The sequence below is a fragment of the Tiliqua scincoides genome, chromosome 4 (assembly GCF_035046505.1).
Source record: "Tiliqua scincoides isolate rTilSci1 chromosome 4, rTilSci1.hap2, whole genome shotgun sequence".
Taxonomy (NCBI): domain Eukaryota; kingdom Metazoa; phylum Chordata; class Lepidosauria; order Squamata; family Scincidae; genus Tiliqua; species Tiliqua scincoides.
In genome coordinates this window covers 39498631-39524393 of record NC_089824.1, presented here as the reverse complement: position 1 = coordinate 39524393, position 25763 = coordinate 39498631, and the positions used below count along the sequence as shown (strand labels likewise).

The following is a 25763-nucleotide window of genomic DNA, read 5'->3' as shown; positions in this document are numbered from 1 at the left end:
TTTTTTCCCTTACTTCGGGGCTGCATTGCGGCTGCACCGGTGCTAGAAAGTTGGATAGGATTGGGTCCTTAGTTTGTTTGCAAACTAGAAAAATATTGATTATTCACAAACTGACAATGAATCACTTAAGTTAATGGGAGTAGGACTGCTTTTCTAGTATTAAAATAATGGCTATGAAAGCAATTCTTTCTCTTGAATCAGAACAAATAAATACATCAATGGATCTATCCATAATAGACAGTGGGAAATGAATGGATAAAAGTTCCAGAGTTCTGGATTTTTTATGCATGGAACAGCTAGAGTTTACACCACGCTGTTCTCATCAATGGGCTTCCTTCTTTCTGTTGAGTAGAATTCTTGTTGTTGGCATCAGTACCAGAATTCCTGCTATATGAAAATGAAGGCAAGAACAGTGAAGCTGAGGAATGAATTCTGTGGCAGCTGCTGGGTCTGCCAATAACAAATTACAAAAGAGAAGTTTGAGCTGCTGGAATTTTCCCTTTTGAGCTGAAACATTTGATAAAACTTGGGGCAGTTACAGCATTGAAGAAAATTGATTGAAGAGAATAATTTGAATGGCAGAACATGACTGCAGAACAGGAGTAATATTAGTGTTACTAGGGCAAGACCAACAGGATTAATTAAAACTTTCCCATGCTTTCATTAAAGAAGAGCTGTGTCACAAAGTGATGTGAAAAACAGGCACTGAATCTGGGAGAAGGACATGCAAATGATCATGCAGAAAATGCCAAATGCCATTCTGGATCATGGAGAATCAGATTATTGTCTGTTTCTCTAGCAAAAGAAGCAGAAAAGGACTTAGTGATATCTGGGGATATAGGTGGGGGTGCATGGCTCATGGCATTTCATTCAAAAATGCAAGGATGGCAGTCAGCCCAGACTCTTCAAAGAAGTCCCTGCACAACCATGTCCAGCCTAAATTACTGCCGCTTATTAGATGCAAAAGTTGCTCTTCATATGTAGCAGCCAATTTGCTTCAGTGGACAGAGAACCATAACATAAAACATAGGATACTCATCCAACTCTGCTCGGAACCAAAGTTCTTTTTGTTGTTCTTGAAATATTATTCCCATGTAGGTCGTCCACTTCGAAGTGTGGTTTGTGTTTTTTTGAACAAGATCCAATTGTGTCATGAATAAAGATTTAGTACGATCCAACATTTCCTTCAAGGTAATTTAATGCGATTTCTGATTAGGTTGTTCTTTAATTCTCCTCTCTCCAAGTGGTTGTTCTCTAATTTTCATTGGTTTTTATAACAGTTTCATATAGAATCCAGAGTGAGTCTTGAATGATTAGCCTTTGGTTACTGACATTTTCAGTGTTACAAAGCATGTATTTGTTATGCAAATTTTTGCATAGTTTTTCTAATCAGACTTCCACATTTCTTTGCCTTCCTCTGTTCAATTTTTTCACGACTGAATGATTTCTTTTTTAGACAGATGCCATACAAACTGTTTTGTTTTAAAATACTTTTTTCCCCATGGCTTTAATATTTTTATCTGCATCCTGATCAGAAAAAATGTATGGAAAGTTCTAGAAATACTGCAGGCTTCCATGCAAATAATGAGGTTGTTTGATAACATTTAACATAAAGGACAATATTTGCTTCATGGTATGATTACAAGTTCACTGAAGCTCACAGGTACAAGTTGGTCAACCCAACCCTATCCTCCAGCAGCCTGTGCAATGCAATGGTGCTGATGAAGTACATGCTTTGTATTATAGTGGGGCATGTTGGGCTGGGAAAAGGGGGTTAGGATCTTGGCACGTGCCACTGCCACCAAGATTATCCCTCTCATGCCCCTGGTTTGACCAAGTCCCCACCCCAATTCTCCCCCAAACTGCCTTGCTGCCATCTTGCCTGGGAGCCAGTGGCACACGTGTGAGGCCTCAAATAGCTTGCACTGGCAACTCTGAATGCCATGGCCTGGCCACCAAAGGGTCTCCTTGGGCCTAGCCCAGCTATTTAGGCAGAAGGGAGTTAGGATCTTGGTGTGTGCCACTGCTGCTGAGATCTGCCATCTCTCATCCCTGGTTCAGCCTGGTCTTCACTCTGATCCACCCCTGTTGCCACTTTACCTGCTCCAGCATGGGCTGGGTGAGCTGCTGGTGTACACATGTGCAGCCTGCAACCATTTCCATTGGCTGCCCTGAAGTGCATGATGGCGACATGGCTTTTGCAGTTTTGCTTTTTGGAACAGGACTTATGGCAGCAGATCTCAAGATAGGACTGCATGGGACTGGGCCATAAATCGGGTATTTTGTTTAAAATGTCCTTGCTTGCTTTTGAATAGTGAGATTGAAGAAATCACACAAAACATGTGAAATGCAAGTTTAACATAGGGCCTGTACTGTAATTCATTAGACAAAGTGCAAAAAAATTCACCATTTTTGTTTTGTTTGTGATGGGGATGAGTGATGCTTTGCTCTGCAGCATCTCAGAAGCTTGTTGTGGTGTTATGCAAATATAATTTTTTTATGTGACTAGATTGCATTATAGGAAACTTATATGTGGATGAAATTCTACTTCTAAATAAATGTGCATTTGGTAAAGGAAGAAGGTATGCCAGGAGAGATTAATATGTATGTTGACAGTTGTATACCCAGGAGAGGTTCACTTGTTAAAGAAAAAAATTTGTGATCTTCCAGCTTGCACTGATGCTGATTTAATTTATAAGAGCATTTATATCCTACCTTTTCTGGTCCAAAAGGTCGATTAGATGTCAGGGAAAAGGAATAACAATATTTCCCCATCACAAGCATGAATTACTACCACTATGCCAGCACTGGAAGCCTCTAGTAGCAACCCATGCTTATGTGGTAATATGCATTTATAAACACGGGATTTCATGCATTACTTGCAAGTAGTGGGTAGTATTTGGACAGCTGCTAGAGCCTGGCTTAGAGACAGTGGGCTCCTTTCCTGACAGACAACTGGACAGAGAAGAAAAGAGCAGCTCTTGTCCAAGTTTAACAAGCACTATAGAGCTCCCTTGTTCCTGATAATAGCACCCCCTTTGAGAATTGATTTACCAATGAAAGGAGAACTTGTGCCTCTACTTTAGTGTAATGTAGGAAGCAGAGTACACTGCTCTTTAAAATCTTTAGCAGAGTAATGTTGAAGGCTACCTTTTTGGCAGCATTTTTCACAATGATGGGAAAGCTAAGACCCAAATACAAAACAAGTTGAAAAAACAACTCCTCGAATGCAGGAATGGAATAAAATAGTAAAGGAGCACAAGTGCCCAGCAGTTGAAGAGCATAAGAAAAATAAATGGCCGTTGAGAAATAATTTGGGCCTCCCCTGAAGCGTTGAACACCCTCCCTGGCATTTCTTGTCAATTCAGTCAGTTTTTGGTTGATTGAAATATTAATATTGTTTCACCTCCTGCTTGACTGACAATCCGTATTAATAATTCAGTGTGATGATTTGATTATATAATCTATGTAGGACATGATAGTTAATGTTTGGGGGTCCTTTCCTTAATGGTAAATTGACTTGCAGAGTAGGATTCTGAGATGTTTCTGCCAACTTGGGTTTGTAACAGAAGCAGAAAGGAAGCCAGTTTGGAAAGACAGGCAGACAAGAGTTCTTTTCATACTAATACTTTGTAATGCTACTCACCCGAATCTCAGCTGATCATTATGTCTCTTTGCCTGGCAGTTTAGGGGCACAAAGATAATTCATCATCACCCCAGCTCAGTAACCCACTACCCTTGCCACTAACCTTAATATCAAAGGACCAATCTTTAAAGGTTTGCTGTCCAGGGAGAGGAAAAAGATTGACTTACCATTTTTATTTCTGTTTCCCTTTCATGAGGGGATGTTGTTGTTAATAAATAGTAGCTATATGTACAGGATGTCTCAAGAAAATGTACACATTTTGTAGTGTTAAACTAATTGTGCTATAATTCATACATATACTATAATTGAAACATATATTGCATATGGTGTATATGCAGGATACAGGTAGGGCCTTGGTATCCATGAGGGATCCTTTCTTGAACTCCCTGCGGATACAAAAAACCGTAGATATGCAAATCTGTGCTTTTTGGCCCCTTAAACCCTTTGAAGGGGACAGAGGTCTGCTCCAGTCGCCTCCGGAGGGCTTTCTGAAGCCCACAGAGGCCATGCGTGTCTGCCTGTGGCCTTTGTAGGCTTCAGAATGGCTGAAAAGGCCAAAAAAGCTACTTCTGGTTTCCCTCCGGAAACCAGAAGTGACGTTTTAAATGCCTTATAAGGCATTAGGAGGTGCAGGGGCTTTCCTCCAGGGCTTCCCTGGGCCTCCCAATGCCTTCCAGAAACTGGAAGTAATACTCTTCTGGTCTTTCCAGCAGAGGCCGCAGGCAGACATGTGTGTGGGCTTCAGAAAGCCCTCCACAAGCAACCAGAACAGAGCTCTGGTCCGCTTCAGAGGGTTCAGATGAAGCCAGATCAGCAGATATAAAATCTGCGGATAAACAGGCCTCACTTGTATATTTGAATTATATGCAGAAGTGGTTGCTTGATCTAGTTAATTAATTAATTAGACCAAGTGTACAAAATGTTCCCCACTGGCATCTATACATCGCTGGTGTTATTGAGTAAGGGACCTGCAGACATCTATCAACATGTGTGCTGGGATAGTTCCACTCATCTCTTCAATTGCTTCCCTTAGATATTCAAGTATATATGAATTAGAGCTGATTAAAATGTGTATACCTTTTTTTGAGTCACCCTGTGTGTGTGTGTGTGTGTGTGTGTGTGTGTGTGTGTGTGTGTGTACTGCTATTTAATAGGAAAAAAATTGCAAAGCAGTATACAAACTTTCACTTCCACATAGTGAAAGAAATGAAGGTTCTTATAGTCCAATCCTACCTAACTCCCTGCATGGTGATGCAGTAGTGCCAACATGGCACCCACTGAATCCCATGGGGATGTTTTGGCCTCAGAAGGTCTCCTTGAGGGAAAAGAACATTTGTTCCCTTCCCTGGGGTAAGTCTCTGCTGTCCCAGTGGGTCAACTTGGATCTGCACTAATGATAATTCATGGAGGTGGATCGGGTCCGGAAAGGGGGTTAGGACCTGGTGGCTGCCTTATTTTAAGGAATCTGACCTTTTTTTCTTTGATTTGTATAGATGGTGTGGGTCTAAAGAGACCCATAGGCCATCGGGGAACTATGTAGAGTTGCAGTTCTCAAACTCTCAGGGAGTTTGAGGACCGCAGTAAGTGCCTGTGTGGGAGCAGGGAAGGCAGCGATGTGATTTGTCCACAAGGCTCCCCAGCCTTCAGAAAGCAAAAGCAGAGTGATCGTGCCCCATCTCCGCAAAACCAGAAGTGGAGTTCGATTGCTCCACTTTCACTTTCTGAAGGCTGGGGAGCCCTGCGAAGGGTTTACTCAGGGCTCTCTGCATGCCCAGGAGGTTGCTGCAGGGACTGGTAAGTACATGCCAGACCCTACAGCCCCCTTAGCGACATGATCCTGGGGATCATGTCACTGGCTCCCCCCGCCCCTTAAGGGGAAAGAGTCCAGGGCCTTCAGGCTGGGGCATCGGGTTGCCCAAATTTGAAAAACCCTGATGTAGAGGAAAGTAAAAAATATTTGTGTTTAATCATGTAGAATAAGAATGGCAATGCAATACAAGTTGTTGGAGAAAGAAGAAATTGCAATTAGATAAAAGTTAGGAAAGCTCCACTGAGCCTGTGTACAAACTGCTCTGCATATCTAAAATGACTTGTTGAATCATGGCCAATGTGTCTAGCATTTGAATATTACGCTTTATAGGACATGAATGATTCATAAATTCAAGATTTTTCCTCTTTCTCTCAGAAATGATCTGCATACTCTGGCAAACTGATGGAAAGTCATGTATATTTTCTGTGTTCAGGTATTGGATTGACACCATCTTTTTTTGTTGATTTGTCTTGGTGCCTGGACACCTCCCTGTCCTTACCTGGTTGGTGTTTTTGGATCTCTAGGTACTTAGATGATTGGGCTATCCGTTTGGGTTACCCATTTGCAGGGATGGGAACTAAAATCAGTGAATTGAACATGAGTTGCAAAAATGCGCATTTTTCTGTGACTTGTTGATTTGTGAGTCACGCGCATGAAAGACTCTGAAAACACTTGAGTCGGGGGCCCTGACTCGGCACTTGTCCCCACGTGTGCAGACTCAAGTCTGCCTGTGTCTGGGTGTGTTTGCTTACTGTTTTTGTGGTGTGGAAAACCTTGTAGGGCCAGCATTCAGACTGGGTGAGCAGCAGGGAGGTTCCAGCCACGAGGCAGGGAAGGATTAATAATGCATTTGAGCAGGAGGAGAGAAGCATGAAAAAGCTCTTTTGCTCATATCCAGTCGGAAGAATGAAACCATAAGAACATAAGAACATAAGAACAGCCCCACTGGATCAGGCCATATGCCCATCTAGTCCAGCTTCCTGTATCTCACAGCGGCCCACCAAATGCCCCAGGGAGCACACCAGATAACAAGAGACCTCATCCTGGTGCCCTCCCCTACATCTGGCATTCTGACTTAACCCATTCCTAAAATCAGGAGGTTGTGCATACACATCATGGCTTGTACCCCATAATGGAAACTCGTCCAATCCCCTTTTAAAGGCGTCTAGGCTAGACGCCAGCACCACATCCTGTGGCAAGGAGTTCCACAGACCGACCACGCGCTGAGTAAAGAAATATTTTCTTTTGTCTGTCCTAAACCGCCCAACACTCAATTTTAGTGGATGTCTCCTGGTTCTGGTATTATGTGAGAGTGTAAAGAGCATCTCCCTATCCACTCTGTCCATCCCCTGCATAATTTTGTATGTCTCAATCATGTCCCCCCTCAAGCGTCTCTTTTCTAGGCTGAAGAGGCCCAAACGCCGTAGCCTTTCCTCATAAGGAAGGTGCCCCAGCCCCGTAATCATCTTAGTCGCTCTCTTTTGCACCTTTTCCATTTCCACTATGTCTTTTTTGAGATGCGGCGACCAGAACTGGACACAATACTCCAGGTGTGGCCTTACCATCGATTTGTACAACGGCATTATAATACTAACCGTTTTGTTCTCAATACCCTTCCTAATGATCCCAAGCATAGAATTGGCCTTTTTCACTGCCGCCGCACATTGGGTCGACACTTTCATCGACCTGTCCACCACCACCCCAAGATCTCTCTCCTGATCTGTCACAGACAGCTCAGAACCCATTAGCCTATATGTGAAGTTTTGATTTTTTGCCCCAATGTGCATGACTTTACACTTACTGACATTGAAGCGCATCTGCTATTTTGCTGCCCATTCTGCCAGTCTGGAGAGATCCTTCTGGAGCTCCTCACAATCACTTCTGGTCTTTACCACTCGGAAAAGTTTGGTGTCGTCTGCAAACTTAGGCACTTCACTGCTCAACCCTGTCTCCAGGTCATTTATGAAGAGGTTGAAAAGCACCGGTCCCAGGACAGATCCTTGGGGCACACCGCTTGATCACAAACCAATGATCATTGGACAAAGGATGGGTGTTCTGATATTTTCTTTGGCTGAGGTAGTGCAGAAGGAGGAGCCTAAAGGTATTCTTGCCTTATGATAGGCTGCAGAAGCCCAGGTAATGGGTGGAGACAGGGAAGGGGGGAGGCAATTCTTTGCGGTCACACTTTCCACCACACGGCTGGTGGGGCAGAGGAGCTGACAGGCTGAAGTAGGACTACTTCTGAGGAGAGCTACCAAGGATCAGGTTGTCCTGTTATGTCTTGCAGCTGCTGCACATGACTCTGCTCCCTCTTGCAGCTTCTGTCCCCACTCTCTCTCAGTCCTTCCTGTCCCTCCTGCCCACGGATGGCAGGGACAGCAGGGGAGTGTTTAAAAAGAACTCTGACACTCCCCCAACAGCAACTCTGTTTTTTTCCATGGCTGGCTTTTTAAAGGGGGTGGGGCGTCTTGAGTTGCGAAGGGGTGACTTGGAAAGTGTCCCTGTTATGACTCGTTTTTGAGCTGAGTTGCAGAGGGCGGTGTCTCTAGACTTAACTTGGGTGAAGCCACGCTAGGTTTTCCCATCTCTGCCCATTTGTCCCTACACTGTTATGTTGCTATTGTGTGAATACTTATACATTGACAAATGCTATGGTGGATATAGTGTGGTAAAGATTCTTGCCTTTCCAGTTGCTGGAAGGTTTTGTTGTCTGTGATGCACACATTAATTTATGCATTATATTTTAGAATCATATGTTCTGATAAAGTGCTTTAGAGTGAATTTGTGCATGAAAAAACCATTATGATCTGGTTCTAAACTAAAGTAATATTAATCCATGTAGTATTTTATGTTCCCAGAAGACCATACTTGAAAATTCTGAGCACCCTTTCTTTGGCCGCTATATAGGCATTTAACTAGATGTGAAATACCTATTTTCACAGATGGCTTATGGTAAAACGTGAATTAATACCCTAAACTTCTGAAATTTTGAGTGAAGGGAATTGAGTCAATGACATGAATTATGAAGTTTTGTATGTGGATTAAGTCATTTTTCCCTTTCCTTTTTTCAGAGTCTTGTAGTAGTTATTCTAGTAAAGGAAATGCTGACAAAATAACCAGCTGTTTCAGGATGCTTAGAACTTTATTCTTTGCCTCTTGATTCTTTTCAGTAAAGGCATATTAGACAAATAAAAGAGAACTAAATTTTTGTGTCTTAAAAATGATGGTATGAAAAATCTGAATGTATTTGTGAGCACATTCCTATTGCTACTCATGTTAACTTCTGTAGAACAGGTCAATAAACAGATCTAGTATCTAACACAGATACTAGTATCTTGTGGGATAATCTCTGGAAAAGATATATGGATAATCAATTTCAACAGATTATTCTTCTTATACATATGTTTATTACATTATTCCAAAGTGTTACTGTATAAGAACCAGTGCTGTAACAGAAGGGGCCATATACTTTGCATGTAACATTTTTGTTTGGTATATTAGGCAGCTCAGTGACTGGGTTCTCATCCCCATTTCTCCTCAAAATGCTAATGTGGGCGGCTAAAAGTGGATTTGGAGGGTCAAATTGCTGGACAGGACTAAGTAGTCTTCTCTGCCAATGCCCCCCACCCACAGTCCATTTTAAGTTTTTCTGCAGCTGGGTTCCAGAAGTAAGTTCAGCTAGGGGAACAAAAGACTTGGAGAGTATTTGCAGGGGACAGCTGGCAAGCCCAATAACTTTAAGTGGTTTCTTTCTGTTCACCAGTCTTTTCCTTTAAGTGTCCTTGCTCCTATGCTTCCTGTTCTCTTGGCAAATAAGGAGGGCTGGAAAAATTTTTTAAGGTTTCAGCTGGTCTGCCATGTGTTTTCTCAGCCTGCTTTTGTGAAATAGCTAATATAGATATGTCCCTAGATGAGACCCCTGCTAAAACTAAAAAGGTAGATGCAAGGCTTCAGGAGTTATCTGTAAATAAATTATATATTCGAGCTTATAATTAGTTTGTTTTGTGCTTGATGAGTCATGGGAAATGCAGAGCTGACCTTAAGAATGTTCCGGTGTGACTTACTGACATCTCAACTGTCAATCACATTGTTGACAGGCTGACCTCTCCCTCATTCCTGGGAAACTACCTTCTATTTATAGAAAAAGAACTCCAGGTAGTTAAATACAAAGAAATGAAGGGGGAGAAAAGCCAAATGAAGCAATTAGCTTCAGTTTGGAGTTTTTCAGAGACTGCTTCATTTTAGAACTTATTCCAAAGCAGAGAAATTCAGTTTAGAGTGTGATTCTTTTAGAAGAAAGAATCTGTCTACCCAGCTGTTTGCCACTCAGGAGACTCCAGTAATCTCTGGTGTAAAAATCATAGTATCTTCTTGAGAACAATTGATATGAGCAAGAATAGTAAACAAGGTTAACATTGCCAATTGTGATTTGACATCATTGCAGTACTCTGTATTTGGCTACTAACTGCACCCCTTAACTTGCAGAATAAAAATCCTTGCTGTAAGTTTTCTACCAGGGAAATTGTCAAATCAGTTTCTTAAACACCAGCTTTCAGATAAATAAAGACATGTAGTTAATGCTAATGAATTCATCCAAGAAGCTGTATTGTTAAGAGCAATGCTATTGTATTCTTGGGATAAATTATTTCTGCTTTTCCTCATGTAGCTTCCTTATACCATTTATCTGCTAAGATTATTTATCTCATGATGTTCAAATAAATAGGCAGCATATGTAAACCAAATCAATTTATGACTGTCGAAATCTGTTGCATAGGAACAAGAGATTGTTGAGATCTCTACCCTTTGTTCTCAAGGTGAATATTTTTTTCTTCAGCTGGGGAAATCCATGTCTCCATCCTCTTTGTTCTTTAAAAGGGCCAATATAGTGTTATTGCCATTTGCACTCACAGTTGGCAAATACTTTGGGTTATAGAGTTTTCTTTTTAAAATTGGATGCGTCTCAGAAAGGGCCCTCCTCCTCCTATGATTTCACCATGTTTATGGGAAACAACAGAAGTAACAGCCGCACATGTATTCTGTGCTCCTGCATGGAAAAAACTTGAATCATGGGAAGCCCCCATTACATATGGCCACATAACTATAGTGGAGCCAGTAGGCACAGAATGAACTCTGTTGGAGTCTTGGTGAATGAGAAAATATGCCATCAAATAAGATAATGTTCATTTAACAGATTGGTGGATTTTTGTTATTTATATCTAGAAGTATGCTTTTAAATGAATGTACAGGTCCTTAAAATATGTTTGTGGCCATTATCTACCTGTTATGGCTAGGCATGGAATCTAGGAATCAGATATCTATATTCTCCAACCAAGGGTCCCTGCTGTAAGGAACCAGAATTGGAGTTTAATATGGAACTGGACCTCAGGCTTGTGCAGGTTATAAGCAAACAGGAAGGGGATTCTGTTGACTAGGTAAGGTTAGATGGCCAAGCAGTGGCAGTGCCAGGTCTGTGGGGCCCCCAACCAAGTACAGTTATAGGACCTTCAAAGTTGTAGCAGAGCAGTTGCACTATTGCCTCCAGTTCTGCATTTCATATAACACAATGTGTCTGTCACTGTGATGGGTGCAGTGCTTTATAGGAAATTCACTGATGGATTACCCAAGCATGACTACCAGAGAATGGTTTGGGCAGCTGCCTAAGGTGAAAGCCCATGCAATTTGGGAGATGCCTGCTTGTTCTCCACTCCTCTCCAGTGCCTGGTACTGGGAAAACTAAGTAAGAGAAAGACAACCTCCTCTTTCGGCATTTCCACCAGAGCACCACTATCAAAGGAGATGGGACTCTAAGCTGCTGGTGCTCCCCCCCCTCAGGAATCCTCCTCATGGGGCCCTGCTGACTGGGAAGCTTACAGGGTGATGATGGACAGCAGATCTTCTTGTTCAGTGTGCCACCCCATTTTGGTTTGTCGTTGCAATGAAGGAGGACAATATTTGCTACAACTGTTGCCCACCTTCACCTGGTAAGTCTGCCAGGACAGGAAACAAAGAGGAGGCTTACTGACCACTGCTGGTATCAGCATATAGTCTTCCCCTTCTTTGGGAGTTTCCTGAGCCTGGCCAACCTGACACTGGTGCTGTGGCCAAGTTATTTATGCCTTGGAGTGTGCCAGCTGAGCATTTCCTTTGTGCAGATGTGCTCCTTGGCCACACCTTCAGCTCTCTCTCCCCATACAGCAGCTGTTTGTGAAGGTTATTTATTTATTTATTTATTTATTTATTTATTTATTTATTTATTTATTTATTTATATCCCGCCTTTCTATCCCAACAAAGGGCACTCAAGGTGGCAGAGAGATGGATGCATAGTTTAATACATTGATTGGTCTGCATTCAAAATCATTAGAAACAAACCTTTCTATGTTCAGCTCTTGACTCTGGGCCCAATCCTATCCAACTTTCCAGTGTAGATGCAGCCACAATGTAGCCCTGGGGATAAGGGAACAAATGTTCCCTTACCTTGAGGAGGCCTCTATAATTGCCCTTCAACTGTAGGATACAGTGCATACCCCATTGGCACAGCTGCACCAGCAATGGAAAGTTGGATAGGATTGGGCCCTCTGATGACAAACCCTAAATGTGGGAATACTGGGATGTGTGGCTTATAGTAGAACAATTCAAGGAGGCCTGATTAGCCAATGTGCTCCCATTTTCTACTTGGCACATTTGTTCTACATTGGTAAGTAACAGCTGGAGAGATCTCATTATGCATATACAGCCTATTTCCTTACACCTGTCTGGAGAGGAAAAGAGGAAAAGTCTGCAGGTAACTTGCAAAGGGACACATTCTTTGAAGTTCTCTGGTTCTGTTTTGTAGTTCTCTGGTTCTGAGTTTGCAATACAGGTGTCTTCCTCTTCCCCTAACCACAAATTCTGTTGAGGCGTCTCTCCTATCTTTTGCTACTCCATATTAATAATTGGTAAGAATAAATAAGCATAAGAATACTGCATCTCCACGATTACTTCACGGGGCTGTAGTCAGGGTAGGACCAATGGGTTTACACCCTTTTAGAGAACTACTTCACCCCATCCAGGATTTTTTTTTTTTAATTGGCAGCTTCACATCTGACATGCTAGCCTCCATGGAAACAGTGAGAAAACCTGTTTTAAGAACAAGAACAATTGTAGTTTAAAAAAAAAATCTGTGACAGCTGGTGATCCTCTCAAACTGCAGATGGGCAAGTTTTGCCTTACTGTGTTCAAATTCTTTCTTGATCTGTTTCTTTGTATTGCCATGGCTTGTGACATAAAATTAAAACTAAGTTTTAAGAAAACAAACTACTACGATCCCCCCCATCTTAGACTGAAATCCTCTACACCAGTGGTTCTCACCCTTTTTAGCCCGGGACCCACTTCTGAGAATGACAATCTGTCTGGGACCCACCGGAAGTGATGTCATAGCCAGAAATGACACCATCAAACAGGAAGTGACATCACTGTGGTGTCAGAGCCGGAACTGATGTCACCAAGCAGGAAGCTCTTGCCTAGAAACTCAAACTGTAAATGACAAAAGACAGTATTCCAGCTCAGAAGCTTCTTCCACTTCTCCCTGCCCTCACTACTATTGCTATCAAGCAAAAAATAAAACCACATCTGCAACAAAATATTTGTGTATTTATTTACTACTGTTTTTATTTCTGTCTTTATTTACAAAATCTCAAGCTGCTTCTTGTATTGCACTTGAAACTAACAAACATTGATGTGGCTATTGATACTGTGCTCAGCATTAGCCAGAAGCAAGTGCACCCTACTCATGCACCTCAATACAAGAAGTAGCTTGAGCTTTTGTAAATGAAGGCAATAAAAACAGTAGTATCCCCCTCAGAAGGAAGATAACCAGGGACGCTTCCCCTCATCTCCCCCAAGCCTAAGCATGTCTACTCAGAATTGACTCCCATTATTGGCAATGGGGCTTACTCCCAGGTAAGAGTAGACAGAATTGCAGCCTGAGAGAGAAGTAAGAAGAGGGGAAGGGTTCACATCAGAGAAGCGGCTGGGGGAGCAGCACTTTCCCTGGGTGATTCCCCGCCCCACATGCCAGGCTTGCCCCCCCTCCTCCCCCCCTCCTGGCTGCTCTCTTGGCAGCCAGGCAACCAGGGATCCCCCCTCACCCCAGCAAAGATATGAGAGGGCGCGCTAGCCAGGGCAGGAAAGGATCGTGGCTTCCAGGCGATTTCAGAGAGGGAGAGATGGTGTGATGCAGAGGACAAGAATGGCAGTAGGTGGTGGTAATGCTGCTTTCAAGGCAGGCTCACAAGAAGGGAGATCACATGGGACTTCCTCTACTCACCCAAGCCCTGTGTTCAGGTCTCCGCCTACACTCTCTAGCCCAGTCCAGCTGCAGGGGGGGGGGGAAGCTGCTCTGTCTTGCAACCCCAAGGCAGCCCATCCTGTCAAGGCAGCCAAGGTGACAAAGGCTGGTGGAGAGAAGCCTGGCTGGCTTGTCCATGTCTCTCCCAGTCCATTGCCTGCAATCCAAGCCTGCATTCCATGATTGGCCCCCGTGAGGGAAGCCTCCAAGTGCAGAGGGAGGTCCAGCTGGAAGGCAGCAGCACGCTTTCTGGGGAAAAGCGGCACGCTGCTTTCTTTGCACATGTGCAAGCTGCTCTTAGTTACATCTCAATGCCGGGAAGTTTAAAATGGCAATGCCCAGGCTTTGCCCACTTCCAAAATGGCGCCACCTTGGTCTTTTGCCATCTTCCAAGATGGCTGCCACCAGCTTCTCACAATCCACCAGAAATCAGATTGCGACCCACCAAGTGGGTCCCGACCCACAGTTTGAGAACCACTGTTCTGCACACTTTCCTGGGAGTAAACCCCATTGAACACAATGGGACTTGCTTTGAGTAGATGTGCATAGGATTGTACCAAACAATCCAAAGAGTTACAGCAGTGTTATTCAAACTGTGAGGCGCAGCTCCCTAGGGGGGCACCACGAACTCAAAGGGGAGGTGCGGGATGTCCTCTCACAGCGATACAGTCACACCACTGTTCCTGGGCAGAATAGGAGCCCCTCCGTCTTCTGTGCTTTTTTTTTTAAAGCAGAAGAAAAGGGGGTTGCTCAGCTGCTCCCTCCGAGAGGGACTGCGAGAGTTGCTGCTGCCGCCCCGCCCTCTTTTCCCTCCACTCCGAGGCTGCCGCACTCTGTGTTCGCTGCATGTTTCCAAAGCTCTTCAGCTCCAACCCCCAGCTGGCAAGCACCAAACATGCTCATTTTGCAGTCCTTGCCCTTGCTGACCATCAGAAAGAAACGCTCCTTGATCCTTGTCTGGTTGGTTCCTAGTTCCCAGCCTGGGATCGCTTCTCATCAAAGTGAAATCTTTCTTTTCAACCCCCTCCCTCTTCCACTCCCCCCTTTCAATCTCCAAACCTTCTTGCTCCCCAAATAAAATGCTTCCTATTTTACCAGTCACCAGGGCTCTTAAAGTTGTTTCCATGCAGTTGGCAAAGGGGGGAGGGGGGAGAGACAAGCACACACTTTACTTGGCCAGGAGCAGAAAAAGGGTTCTGTTTTTAAAGTGATTTATTAATCTTGTTGTTTGACTGAAGAGGAGAGGCTGTATTTTTAAAGTGATGAATCTTGCTATTTGAAGGGAATACTTATCAGTCATTGATGAAGTGATTGCCAGCCCAATCCTATCCACACTTTCCTGGGAGTAAGCCCCATGGACTCTAATGGGACTTACTTCTGAGTTGACATGCACAGGCTTGAGCTGTACATCTCCTTGAATAGGAGACAAATCATCCTCCTAACCAAACCCTTCAGCTCTGATATGTTTTCATGGTCTATTTTTGTTTTCCACACCAGCTGCTGGAAAAATTTAATTTAATTAAATTAATAAAGGGTTCAATCCTATCCAAGGAGAATGGGAGAAATGATTAGTTTGATTGGGGTCCACAGGGATGTGTGTATGTGTGTGTGTGTGTGTGTGTGTAATGTTGGTCAGACTGGTTGTTCACAAAGTTCATTTGATAAAACAATTCTGTTGGTATGCTTACAAAGTTAAAAAAATGAATCCTCCTGGACCAGACAAAATAGGAGTCCTCCTGGACTACTCCAGCATCCTGTCTCAAACAGTGATCAGCAGCTGATCATTTAAAGCATGTATATTGCTGTGTATTAATAATATATTTTTAAGGTCTGCATTTAATTAATGATATGATTAATATATGTAATTAATATTAATATACTTAATATTTCTGGCCATTTCCTGTTTAATGATGTCACTTCCAGCCCTCAGGAACATGATGGGGAGTCATGGCCAACAACCAGTGGTCAAGGGAGCCACTGGTGGGAAAAGTTTGAGTACCATTGAGTTACAGAATAAACTACAGGCAGGACCTGAATATCCACTGATTTGGTATCCACTGATTTGACTCACCACTGATACCTGGGTCCACCTTTAAATGCCTTGTACCAAGGAAAAAAGCATCAAAATCTGATTTCCTACCTTTGCGATGTTAAATAATTTTAATTTCATTCCACTAGATTCCATTATTCACCCCATCTAGTGCCTGAATGTGGTATAGTGTCTATACTCTCTGCGCTTCTAAACATCTGTAAATAGAGGAAAAAACGCCACTTCCAGTTTGCAACAAAATCCAGAATTGGCCTTTCTATTCTCTATTTACAGAGGTGCAGGGAGGCCTGCAGACAGGGTCGCTGGTTCCCCGGACCCTTCAGAGAGCCATAATGACCATCAGATAAATTTTAAAAACCCCTTTCCTCCCCTGCGGCGGAATGATTGTGGTGATTGTGTTGCCATCCCCTTCCCTCTCCTGTAATCACTTACCTATCCCAAACTCTCAGAGAACCTCTGGGAACCTCTGGATTAAGCGAAGGAGAAAATGGAGACCTGAAGCCACTGGGGATATTCAATTTAGCTGAAGCATGGAGGACTTGGAAAAAAGAATTCAGTTTGTATGTGGACACTAATGCAATACGAGAGAGGAAGCTCTGAATATAACATTTTTTTACTTGATAGGAGAAAGGGGGAGAGAAATAAGTGAGATAATAAGTGCAGATATTCTCCAAACAGAGCATACCAGTGACTGGAATAATGGCTTGCTTTGAGGCCCATTGTAACCCGGAAGACTGAGAATGTGGAAAGCTATAACTTCTTTAATAATAATAATAATAATAATAATAATAATAATAATAACTTTATTTTTACTCTGCCTTTCTCCCCAAAGGGACTCAAGGTGGCTTACAACAGGTTAAAACAGATTAAAACATAATTTAAAAACAGATAAAAGCATATTAACACATATCATAAAAACAGTAGTCAGATAAAAAGTAGTAAAAAGGTAAAAAGAGCATAGAGCAGCAAGTCATAAAAGAATCAGGCCTGTAAAAAATTAAAAGATGTTGAAAAGATGTTAAAAAGGCCGAGAACCCAGAAGGCTTGTTTAAACAAAAGGGTCTTCAGGCCTTGCCGAAAAGTCTCAAGAGAGGGAGCCATTCTTAAGTCAAGGGGAAGGGAATTCCATAGCATTGGTGTCACTACTGAGAAGGTCCTATTTCTAGCCGCTGCCCCACATACCTCCCTAGGTGGCGACACTTGTAAAAAGGCCTTCTTTACCTGAGATGAAGCTACAAAGAAAGGTGTTTTGAGATTATTGCACTAATTTAACAAGTCTAGCTGCAAGCCATAATTTTGAAACTGTTAAAGACTAGCTGATAAACGACTGGATTGCATTTAGACTGCAAAATACTAATTTGAATGTGAGAGCCAATTTGACTCTAAAGAAAATATTGGATATTTGCAAGGCAGGATAGGTGAGGACCTGCCTCCACTGACCGCCTGTCCCTTTAAGGACAGCATCAAGAAAATGCATGTGAAATGCTTTCCACATTCAGGAAGTACTATATAAATGTTAAGTGGTGTTGTTGTTTTGTGAGGAAAGTAGAAATTTCTGTAAAAGATATTGGATATGTGTTCCAGAATTGTACTATCAGGCTGTATTTGAATCTTTGAATTTTGCATCAAAATTAAGATACAAATAGTATTGCTGCCCTTGGATGGTGACTGTATGTTTATTTTGTTCTATCCATGCTTTATAGCACAGTCCTATGCATGTTTACTCAGAAGGAGGTCCCATTGTGTTCAGTTGGATTTACTTCCAGGAAAGTATGCATAGGATAGCAGCCTTAGCCAAGTAGGGAAAACAGGTGGTCACCCAGCTGGTGAATTACTGAAAGAAGAGACTTTTTGTTCTGTATCAGATAGTAGTATGTTTGGCTTCTGTCTCTGCTGCTGGCACAGGTTAATGGACAAAGGCAGGACAGTGACAGTAGGCATTTTCAAGTCTTCCAAAATCTATCTTGAAAAAAATCTTGTTGCAAAGTTAAGCATACAGTTCAACTTCCTTCTCCACAAAATTGTGCATATATCTAAGAGGGCCAACTTAGCCATAAGGCTGAGAAACTTGCCACTTGCCAGCAAGTTGGGGGGAAGCGGTGAACTGACAGAGTGGGTAATGGCTACCCACATCTTCCACCAGTGCTACTAGAGGAAAGGGGGAGAGAGAGAGACCTCATGTTGCTGCTGCCGCCACCACAACCACCTCCATCTTCTCCTCCTTATCCACATAGTTTCTCAGGAAAGCAGCTGGTAAAAGAACATACCAGCCAGGTAAAAGAATATACATAGTAGCTTGTTAAAAGTACAGGTCTGTAACATTTCCCCAAATGCAGTCAAATACCATGGTAGCATCAGGTCTAATATATTAAAAATATACTGTTGAAATGAATGGGGACCCACCTGAAATTGGCCTGCAACCCACAGTTTGAGAAACACTGCTGTATGCTAATAAAGTGGTTATACAAAGTTTTCACTGTAAAGTTTTGAATTTCAAATTTGTTAGCAATATGGTCATAATTCTTTGCTTCTAAATGAGGCATTTTCAGTGAAGAAATTGTTTTGGGATGCTATAAATTACAAGTAACCAAGAAATTAAAAAAAAAACAAGTTCCTATTTTGAAGGATACAAATGACTTTACAAGTTAGTACAATCATTTACTATCCTACCTTTTAAACAGTTTCCAAAATTGTAATTAGCAGGAAACAGGCAGAAGGGTTTAGAATAATGTGAGTAGGCTGTAGCAGAGGCTCAGGCTAACAGCCAGTTTCCCTTATTAGGAAAGGGCTACCATATTTCACTGTGTAATATCGAATGCATTAATTATTTCCTCATAACCAACAAAAATGTGTATAAACATCTTGAGAAGAATGATTGTACTGATGTATTTAAGCATCTATGAATTGTCAGCATTTGTAATTTATGCATTTAGAAGCTATTACCCACTTATTCATTTGATATCATCTTCATATACATTTATTCCTTCAAAAGAATAAGTACTTTTTTGTGGTTAAAAAAAGGGGGATAGATTTGCAGATGAATTTATGCAGGCAGAGTATTATAGAAAATTAATTACAAACAACTTGAATGAATTGACTGGGATTTTTTTAAAAAAGAATTAACTATGTTAGCACTGTATGTGATAAACAGTGGGTACCAAAAGATGTAAAAGAAACATGGTAATATGCACTATAAGTAGGAAGTGAAAAATTTGCTGCAGCATATGTTCTCAAAAATGCGTGTTGAATGCCCATATGAAAAATGAGCCAAGAAATAGAATAAAGGCAGAGTCCAGCCAAAGTTGATCATTTTCAATCTTTTATTTTGGTACTGAATACATTTTAACTTTCACACTGAAATCAATAAAACATATTTCTACTCATTGCTAGAAAAAGCTTCATACTTGGGGTTGTCAACTGTGACTTAAGCTATTCCTAGAGTTCCCTCCCCCCCAGTATAACATCATTAAGTTGGGAGGACCCCATTAAACAGTTCAATCTTATGCTGGCTGTGAGCTGACATAATGTGTGTTGTGCTGATGGACGCTGCTTTACGGTTGTTGCAATCAACCTGTGCTGGTGCATGCTGTGCTGGGCCACAGGTGGAGAGGCCAGAGTAGCCTTCCATGCACCGGCAGATGGCCAAAGATCTGCTGGAGCAGGTAAAGCTGTACCCAAACCACCTGGTAAGGTTTGTGACTGAGTTGGGATTTGAACCCACGGCTCACTGGTCTAATAGTGCAGTCATATGCATGGCTTCTCAGAAATATGTTCCATTGAGTTTCATGGAGCTGACTCCCAGGTAAGTGAGTGTAGCAGTAACAGGGTGGAGCAGTGAGAGTGTGGAATCGGGAAGGTTGGGCAGGACAGGGCGGTGATGGGGCAGGTTGGAGAGCAGATAAGGTCTGGAAGGGTTAGGTGGCGGCAGGTATATTCAAACCGCCTTCTTCATGCATCTGATGACGTAGACTGTTGCTGAACACAGCTTATGTCAAAATAGATCAACACTTCTTATATTGTTGCTGCTACAGACAGATGTGTTTCCTCTTATACACTGGGGTTCTTTAATGCCTTGACAATTGCTTTATTTTCTTTTTCAGGCATTTCTCCACAGAATAATGCAATGGGCTGCTTCCAAAGTTGATAAAAATGTTACCGAGGAAACAGTTAAGGTTAGTTTTTACTTATTGCCACCCTCTTGTTTAATAGTGTTCATTTCTATTGATTGATATTCTGAATTTCTTATTTACAGTTGCTGTTCTCAAATATTGAAGATATACTTGAAGTGCACAAGGACTTCCTGGCCAGTATTGAAGAGTGTCTACACCCTGAACCTAATGCTCAACAAGAAGTGGGAACCTGCTTTCTTCACTTTGTATGCCAACTTTTAAAATAATAATTATAATAACAATGTTGCTTTTTAACAACAGGAAAAATTCACAAAGTGGTTAACAAAGCTAAATAAATGGTTCTCTGTCCCAAAGGTATTACAATCTAAAAATGCTAGGAAACAGCCACTGAAACAGACTCTGTGCTGATCTGAAGAGACAGTTGTTCTCTCTGCTAAATATAAGAAGAGCACTACTTTTAAAAAGTGCCTCTTTGCTCAGCAGCTTCGTATTTAATTGGTTTCCCCCCTCTGCCTCAGTTTTCTTTTTCCCAGTAATTGCTGGCATGGCAGTGCATGTACACTCCACTTTGAGAACAAAAGCGAACTTGATTGCATAATTTAAGGCCCTTTAAGGACACTTGGAAGCTGGAGTTGTTGCTAAATGGAGAGCTTTACTGTGTTAGTGTTCATTTGGTAGAAGAAGTAGAATGCTTTGTGTCATTTCATCAAGGCAGCCTTAGCACGTTCTTCAGAACTGAGTTTTAATTAATTTTTTTTCAGACTGCTTGTTCTGAATTAATTTCATTTTTCAATCAGAAGCAAAGAATATGTGTTTTGCATTGGTATTTACCATGAAAATGTGCACTGTCCTGACTTGCATAAATATTATTATCTGTGATTTTTCAATGTTACACTTAGCATCCAGTAAGGAAGCCTAAGAGAAAGCAGCAGATACCATTGTTTACTACCAGGACACTAATTTAGTGAGACCTGTGGGCTTCAGAAGCAAGAACCAGAGCTTTCTTTTCTGTCTCAGTCTAAACAACCTAAGTGGAGGCATATTTTGGTTTTTAAGACAATCAGGGCACAATCCTAACCAGGTCTACTCAGAGGTAAGTCCTATTTTGTTCAATGGGGCTTACTCTTAGGAAAGTGTGGTTAGGATTGCAGCCTCAGGGCCCAATCCTATCCAACTTTCAAGCATTGGTGCTGCCATCATGCAGCCCCAAGGTAAGGGAACAAATGTTCCCTTACCTTGAGGAGGTCTCTCTGTCGTCCCCTCCACCACAGGATGCAGTGCATGCCCCATTGGTACAGTAGCACCAGCATTGGAAAACTGGATAGGATTGGGCTGTCAGTGATTTAAGACTTTTGCTGTGGTAAATGTGCATGTGTACACCTGACACCTCAGGTAGCATTTCAAATGCTGCAGACTTTGCCTTTCTGTCCCTATCTTCCTTTTTGCAATCCAGGGAGTGGAAGGAGAAGGAGGAATAGCAGAAAGTAGGTAGATGGAGATGGACGCTGCCCCCCACTGCTTGAGGCAATAGTTTCAGGTGGTCTCATGGATGGGCTGGCCCTGGTGTGCATGCACGCAAACTCTTTTATCACCTTGTCATCTGGTCAAATGATACAAAAAATCTTTGGTTTGAAACAATACAAAAACTGCAACATCTGCAACAGGGATAAGTGTGGGATGAGCAAACATGCTTACTTGCATGAGGAGTCATTCTTCTTTCAAATTGTCTTCAACTGCCCCCCAAAATCTATAATATTTTTCCAGTCCTGGTATTTCTTTTGATTTCAAAGAGTCAGATTCATCCTGTGTAGTATTAAAAAATTGGAGAGGAGTTTATCAAATGCAAAAAGCTAGTAAAGATCTCAAGCAAGACTTTTGGTCTTCAACAATCCTCAACAAATGCAGGGGCTGCAAAGTGATGGTGATAACTATGTTAATTCTGGTATCCTCTCCTTCCTAGATCTTCATGAATTTGGAAAATATCTGTGCCTTTGGCTAATAGGACAAAATTTTGATAATCATCAGGGATGGGAAAGTCCAGTGCAGCGTGACTCAAGTCACGACTCACCACCCCACTGCAACTTGACTCGGAAACGAGTCATAAGGGGCACTTTCCAAGTTACCAAGTCACCCTTTCGCGACTCGATAGGACTCAAGTTGAGTCATTCCATTTAAAAGTCCACCATGGCTTCACAGAGGAAAATGGGGCTGCTACCAGGCTGTGTGCATGCTTGGGGTTCACTTTCATCGCTTCCCAGTTGCCCCACTCACCCCAATGTCCGGCAGCAGCGCAGAAAACACCAACCCCTTCCATTCCCCAGTGCGATCTCACCCCAGCTGCGATGAAGGAAACCCCTCCCTTCATTTCACGGGCATGGCAGGGAGCGAGAGTCATCTCAGTTTGGCCAGACAGGAGGGCGTGGGGTGGGAGCAAGGAAAAGCCCACTGTGGCTCCATGGAGGAAAATGGGACTGCGTGGCTATATGTGTGTCTCATTGTTCCCTTTAAACATTCCCCCACTATCCCCACCCATCCCACTTGTCAGGCAGCAGTGCAGAATGCGCCCACCCTTCTGCATCAGAAAGTGCAGCTAAAAAAAGCAGGAGGACAACAAGAAAATTCTGCCAAGAGAGACTTGGAGAAAAGTGTAGGTGATAGAAGTCACTCTCCTGCTGTCTCCACCTCTTGTAGCCCCTCCTCCTCCTTGCAGAACCCACTTGGTTCCTATGGGGAAAAACAGCTTCTCCTGTCACCCTCCCTTTCTCAGAGACACATCCTCCATTCAATGGATGTAGAAAAGGCTGTTGCAGGCACCTCATTGTCTGGGTTGTTTGCAGCATCCAGCTCAAATACATTTTATTGATACATTTTGCAGAGAAACCACAACAGGTGCTGTATCAGGAGACCCAGCCACATTTTTGGAGCGCGAAAAAAAAAAGTTAACTCTTTCGCTCCACCCCCTCAGCCCATCTCTGAACGTAGTGTACCCTTCTAGCTGCTGGCACTGGAGCTTGCGCGCGCAAAAAGCCGTGCAAGAGGGAGGCCATGCAACCTATTTCTGTTGACTCAAATCGTCAGATTGGAATGTGAGTCAAGAGTCAGGGGGCCCCAATGAATGTAGAGTCAGGGGTCAAGAGTCAGGGGGGTGTTTTTTGAATCTTCCACACGCGCCACTCACAAGTCAGAGAAAAACGTGCATTTTCACAACTCGAGTCAGAGTCACCTGACTTGAGTTCCCATCCCTGATAATCAAAATATTGATAAATCATTCTTTTACCAATTGCAGCTCATATCAGAATATTCTCTAATCCTCTCTGTGTTATTTAGCTTTGGGTTTTCTAATAAAATTCAGAGATTTCTGAGGAATTACATATTATTATGTAGAGAGAACCAGATTTTGAAAATTCATGTCTCTGTCAGCTCTGCCACTAATAATTATAAATAGAATTAATCTTTTAAAATTATATTTTAAATACAAAAATAGGATCTTGAAAAAACAACTCTTATACCTTTGTATCCAGTGTTTTCAACAAAGGGCTGTTGGCCTTATAATGAAGTGACATGCAGAAGTCACAATGGGTGGCAGATTCACATATTCGGATATTTTGTATATCAGCAGTACAGATCCTTATTTTTATATTTACTCAAATTTATTTGTATAACTGTCGGGCAGCCCAATCAACCATAACTGCACAGTGATGTAGGCAGCACCAATGTGGTGTCCACTGCATCCTGTAGGGAGTGTTTTGGCCTCCAGAGGCCTCCTTGGGGCAAAGGTACATTTGTTCCTTTGTCTGGGGTAAGCCCCTGCTGGCCTAGTGGAACTACTCAGACCTGCACCTGCTTCATAGCTGGTGCAAGTCTATGTGGACCTGGGTTAGGGGATTGAGGCCAGGAGGGGTTTAGATTTGGCAGGTAGTGCCACAGCCAAAGCAATCCCCTTTCTGGTCCACTCTCCCCACTCTCATCACTGCCCCATTTCACCCACCCCTCATCCCCTTCTGCCCACCCCGAGCCTCCTCCCACCCCCTACAAGTACTTACCAGACTCCAGGCATCTGGAGGCTGCTGGTGCACAGAGCCAGCTGCTCATGGCTTGTGGCAGTAGCCACCCTGCATGCTCTGGTCTGTCACCTTTTGTGACAGTCAGAAAGTGCCTAGTGCCAACAGGATTGGGGCCTTAGTTTTATTTTTCTCCTTCAGGCAACAGAAATTGTTCCTTCTCCTTTAGGCTCACAGCAGCCCTTGACAAAGGGCAGTAACTGGCCCAAACCACCTGGTAAGGTTTGTGACTATGTTGGGATTTGAACCCACTAATAGTGCAATTGTATGCGTATCTTCTCAGAAATATGTCCCATTAAGTTTAATGGGGCTGACTCCCAGTTTAAGTGTGTACAGTTGTGGTCTTCAACCTTTTTTTGTGCCACAACCCCAATAAATAGTATGAGACTGGGGACCCATCGTTGGTCCTCTCCTGGGACCTTATATGCCTACTTTTGCTCCCGTCACTGCCCAATCCCTGCCCGTTACACCCTCTTTGTTCACTGTACTTATTAGAGAGAGTAGAAAAAGTTACCATGACCCCAAGGTTGAAGAACACTGGTGTATAGCATTGCAGCCTAGATATAGAAATCTAACTACAACACTACTGACTAAAACAGTGAAGCTAAAATAGAATTGGGAAAGAACACATATTCTGGCTGTTGGTAAGTTTCTATATTTGATATATGTGTGTTGTTATGTTGTAGCTTTATATTATTTTGTATCTGGCCATCTGTGAGATAAAAGAAACCGAGTTCAATTCTGTCTTCTTTTTTGTTCATTTATTTAAAAAAGAGCAACTTCTGTTAAATATAAAGCCAAATAAACAAACCCCAAGGACAAACTGTCTAACATAAAAACTCTTTTTCCCCAGAAAGACAGATTTCGTATCTATGATGAATACTGCAGTAACCATGAGAAGGCACAAAAACTTTTGCTTGAACTTAACAAAATAAGAACAGTGCGAACATTTCTGCTGGTAAGCTAATATTGATTTGCATTCCAAATCTACATATTTTCATTAGGCTGGTAGTCCTTTTAAAACCAAGATATTTGCCTACAGGGGTGGCATCAAGGGTTGGCCTGATTAAACACTGGTCAAGATGGTCACATGATCCACCTAGCCAACCCAACCCAACCCCTGATTCGTTAGTGACAGTGGAGGCACTCGATTTGCAGTCAAGGGCTAGGCAGAGCATTGCAGGGGCTAGGCAGGGTAGGGCGGGAGGGGAATGCAGGGTTTTGCCCCAGTGGTGCCCCTTGTGGTGGCACTATTGGCTTATTTTAAAATCAAGAACAATGTAAGTTTTATGCCTGCATTTGTATATGTCTATAAATTTATGTAGAAAATGTTTAAATCCTACCCTATCTCTGAATACGCACACTGGCTCAAAGATAAATAATTTTTAAAAAAAAATGAAATATGTTGGATCAAGCCAAAGGTCCATCTAGTCCAGCATCTTATTTCCACTAGCTAATCAGATCCCTCTAAGAAACCCGTAGGGCATGAAAGCAATAGCCCTCCCCTGCTGCTGGTATTCCTCTCAGCAGTTGGTGTTCCACGATATACTTTTTCTGAATATGGAGGTTCCACATAACTATCAGAACTGATAGCGATTGTCAGACTTCTCCTCCATGAATTTGTCTTAATTCCCTTTTAAATCCATCTAAGGTAGTGACCACTGCCACATCCTTTGGTAGTGAATTCTATGCATTCATTTTGCATTGTACAAAGAAGCTCTTTTTTGTTTCTTCTTTTG

The 25763-nt window shown here is 42.5% G+C and overlaps 1 protein-coding gene across 2 annotated transcripts in view; it reads left to right on the top strand.

Moving 5' to 3' along the window:
• Positions 1-25763, top strand: part of PREX2 (phosphatidylinositol-3,4,5-trisphosphate dependent Rac exchange factor 2) — a 167055-nt gene that overhangs the window by 16724 nt on the left and 124568 nt on the right. For both annotated transcript variants that reach the window (XR_010794303.1, XM_066623633.1), the window contains exons 2-4: positions 19934-20005; positions 20086-20208; positions 24878-24982. Coding sequence is in view for 1 of the 2 variants with exons in the window: in XM_066623633.1 (XP_066479730.1) it covers positions 19934-20005; positions 20086-20208; positions 24878-24982 (300 nt within the window). In the remaining variant the exon portion in view is untranslated. The remainder of the gene's footprint in view (positions 1-19933; positions 20006-20085; positions 20209-24877; positions 24983-25763) is intronic.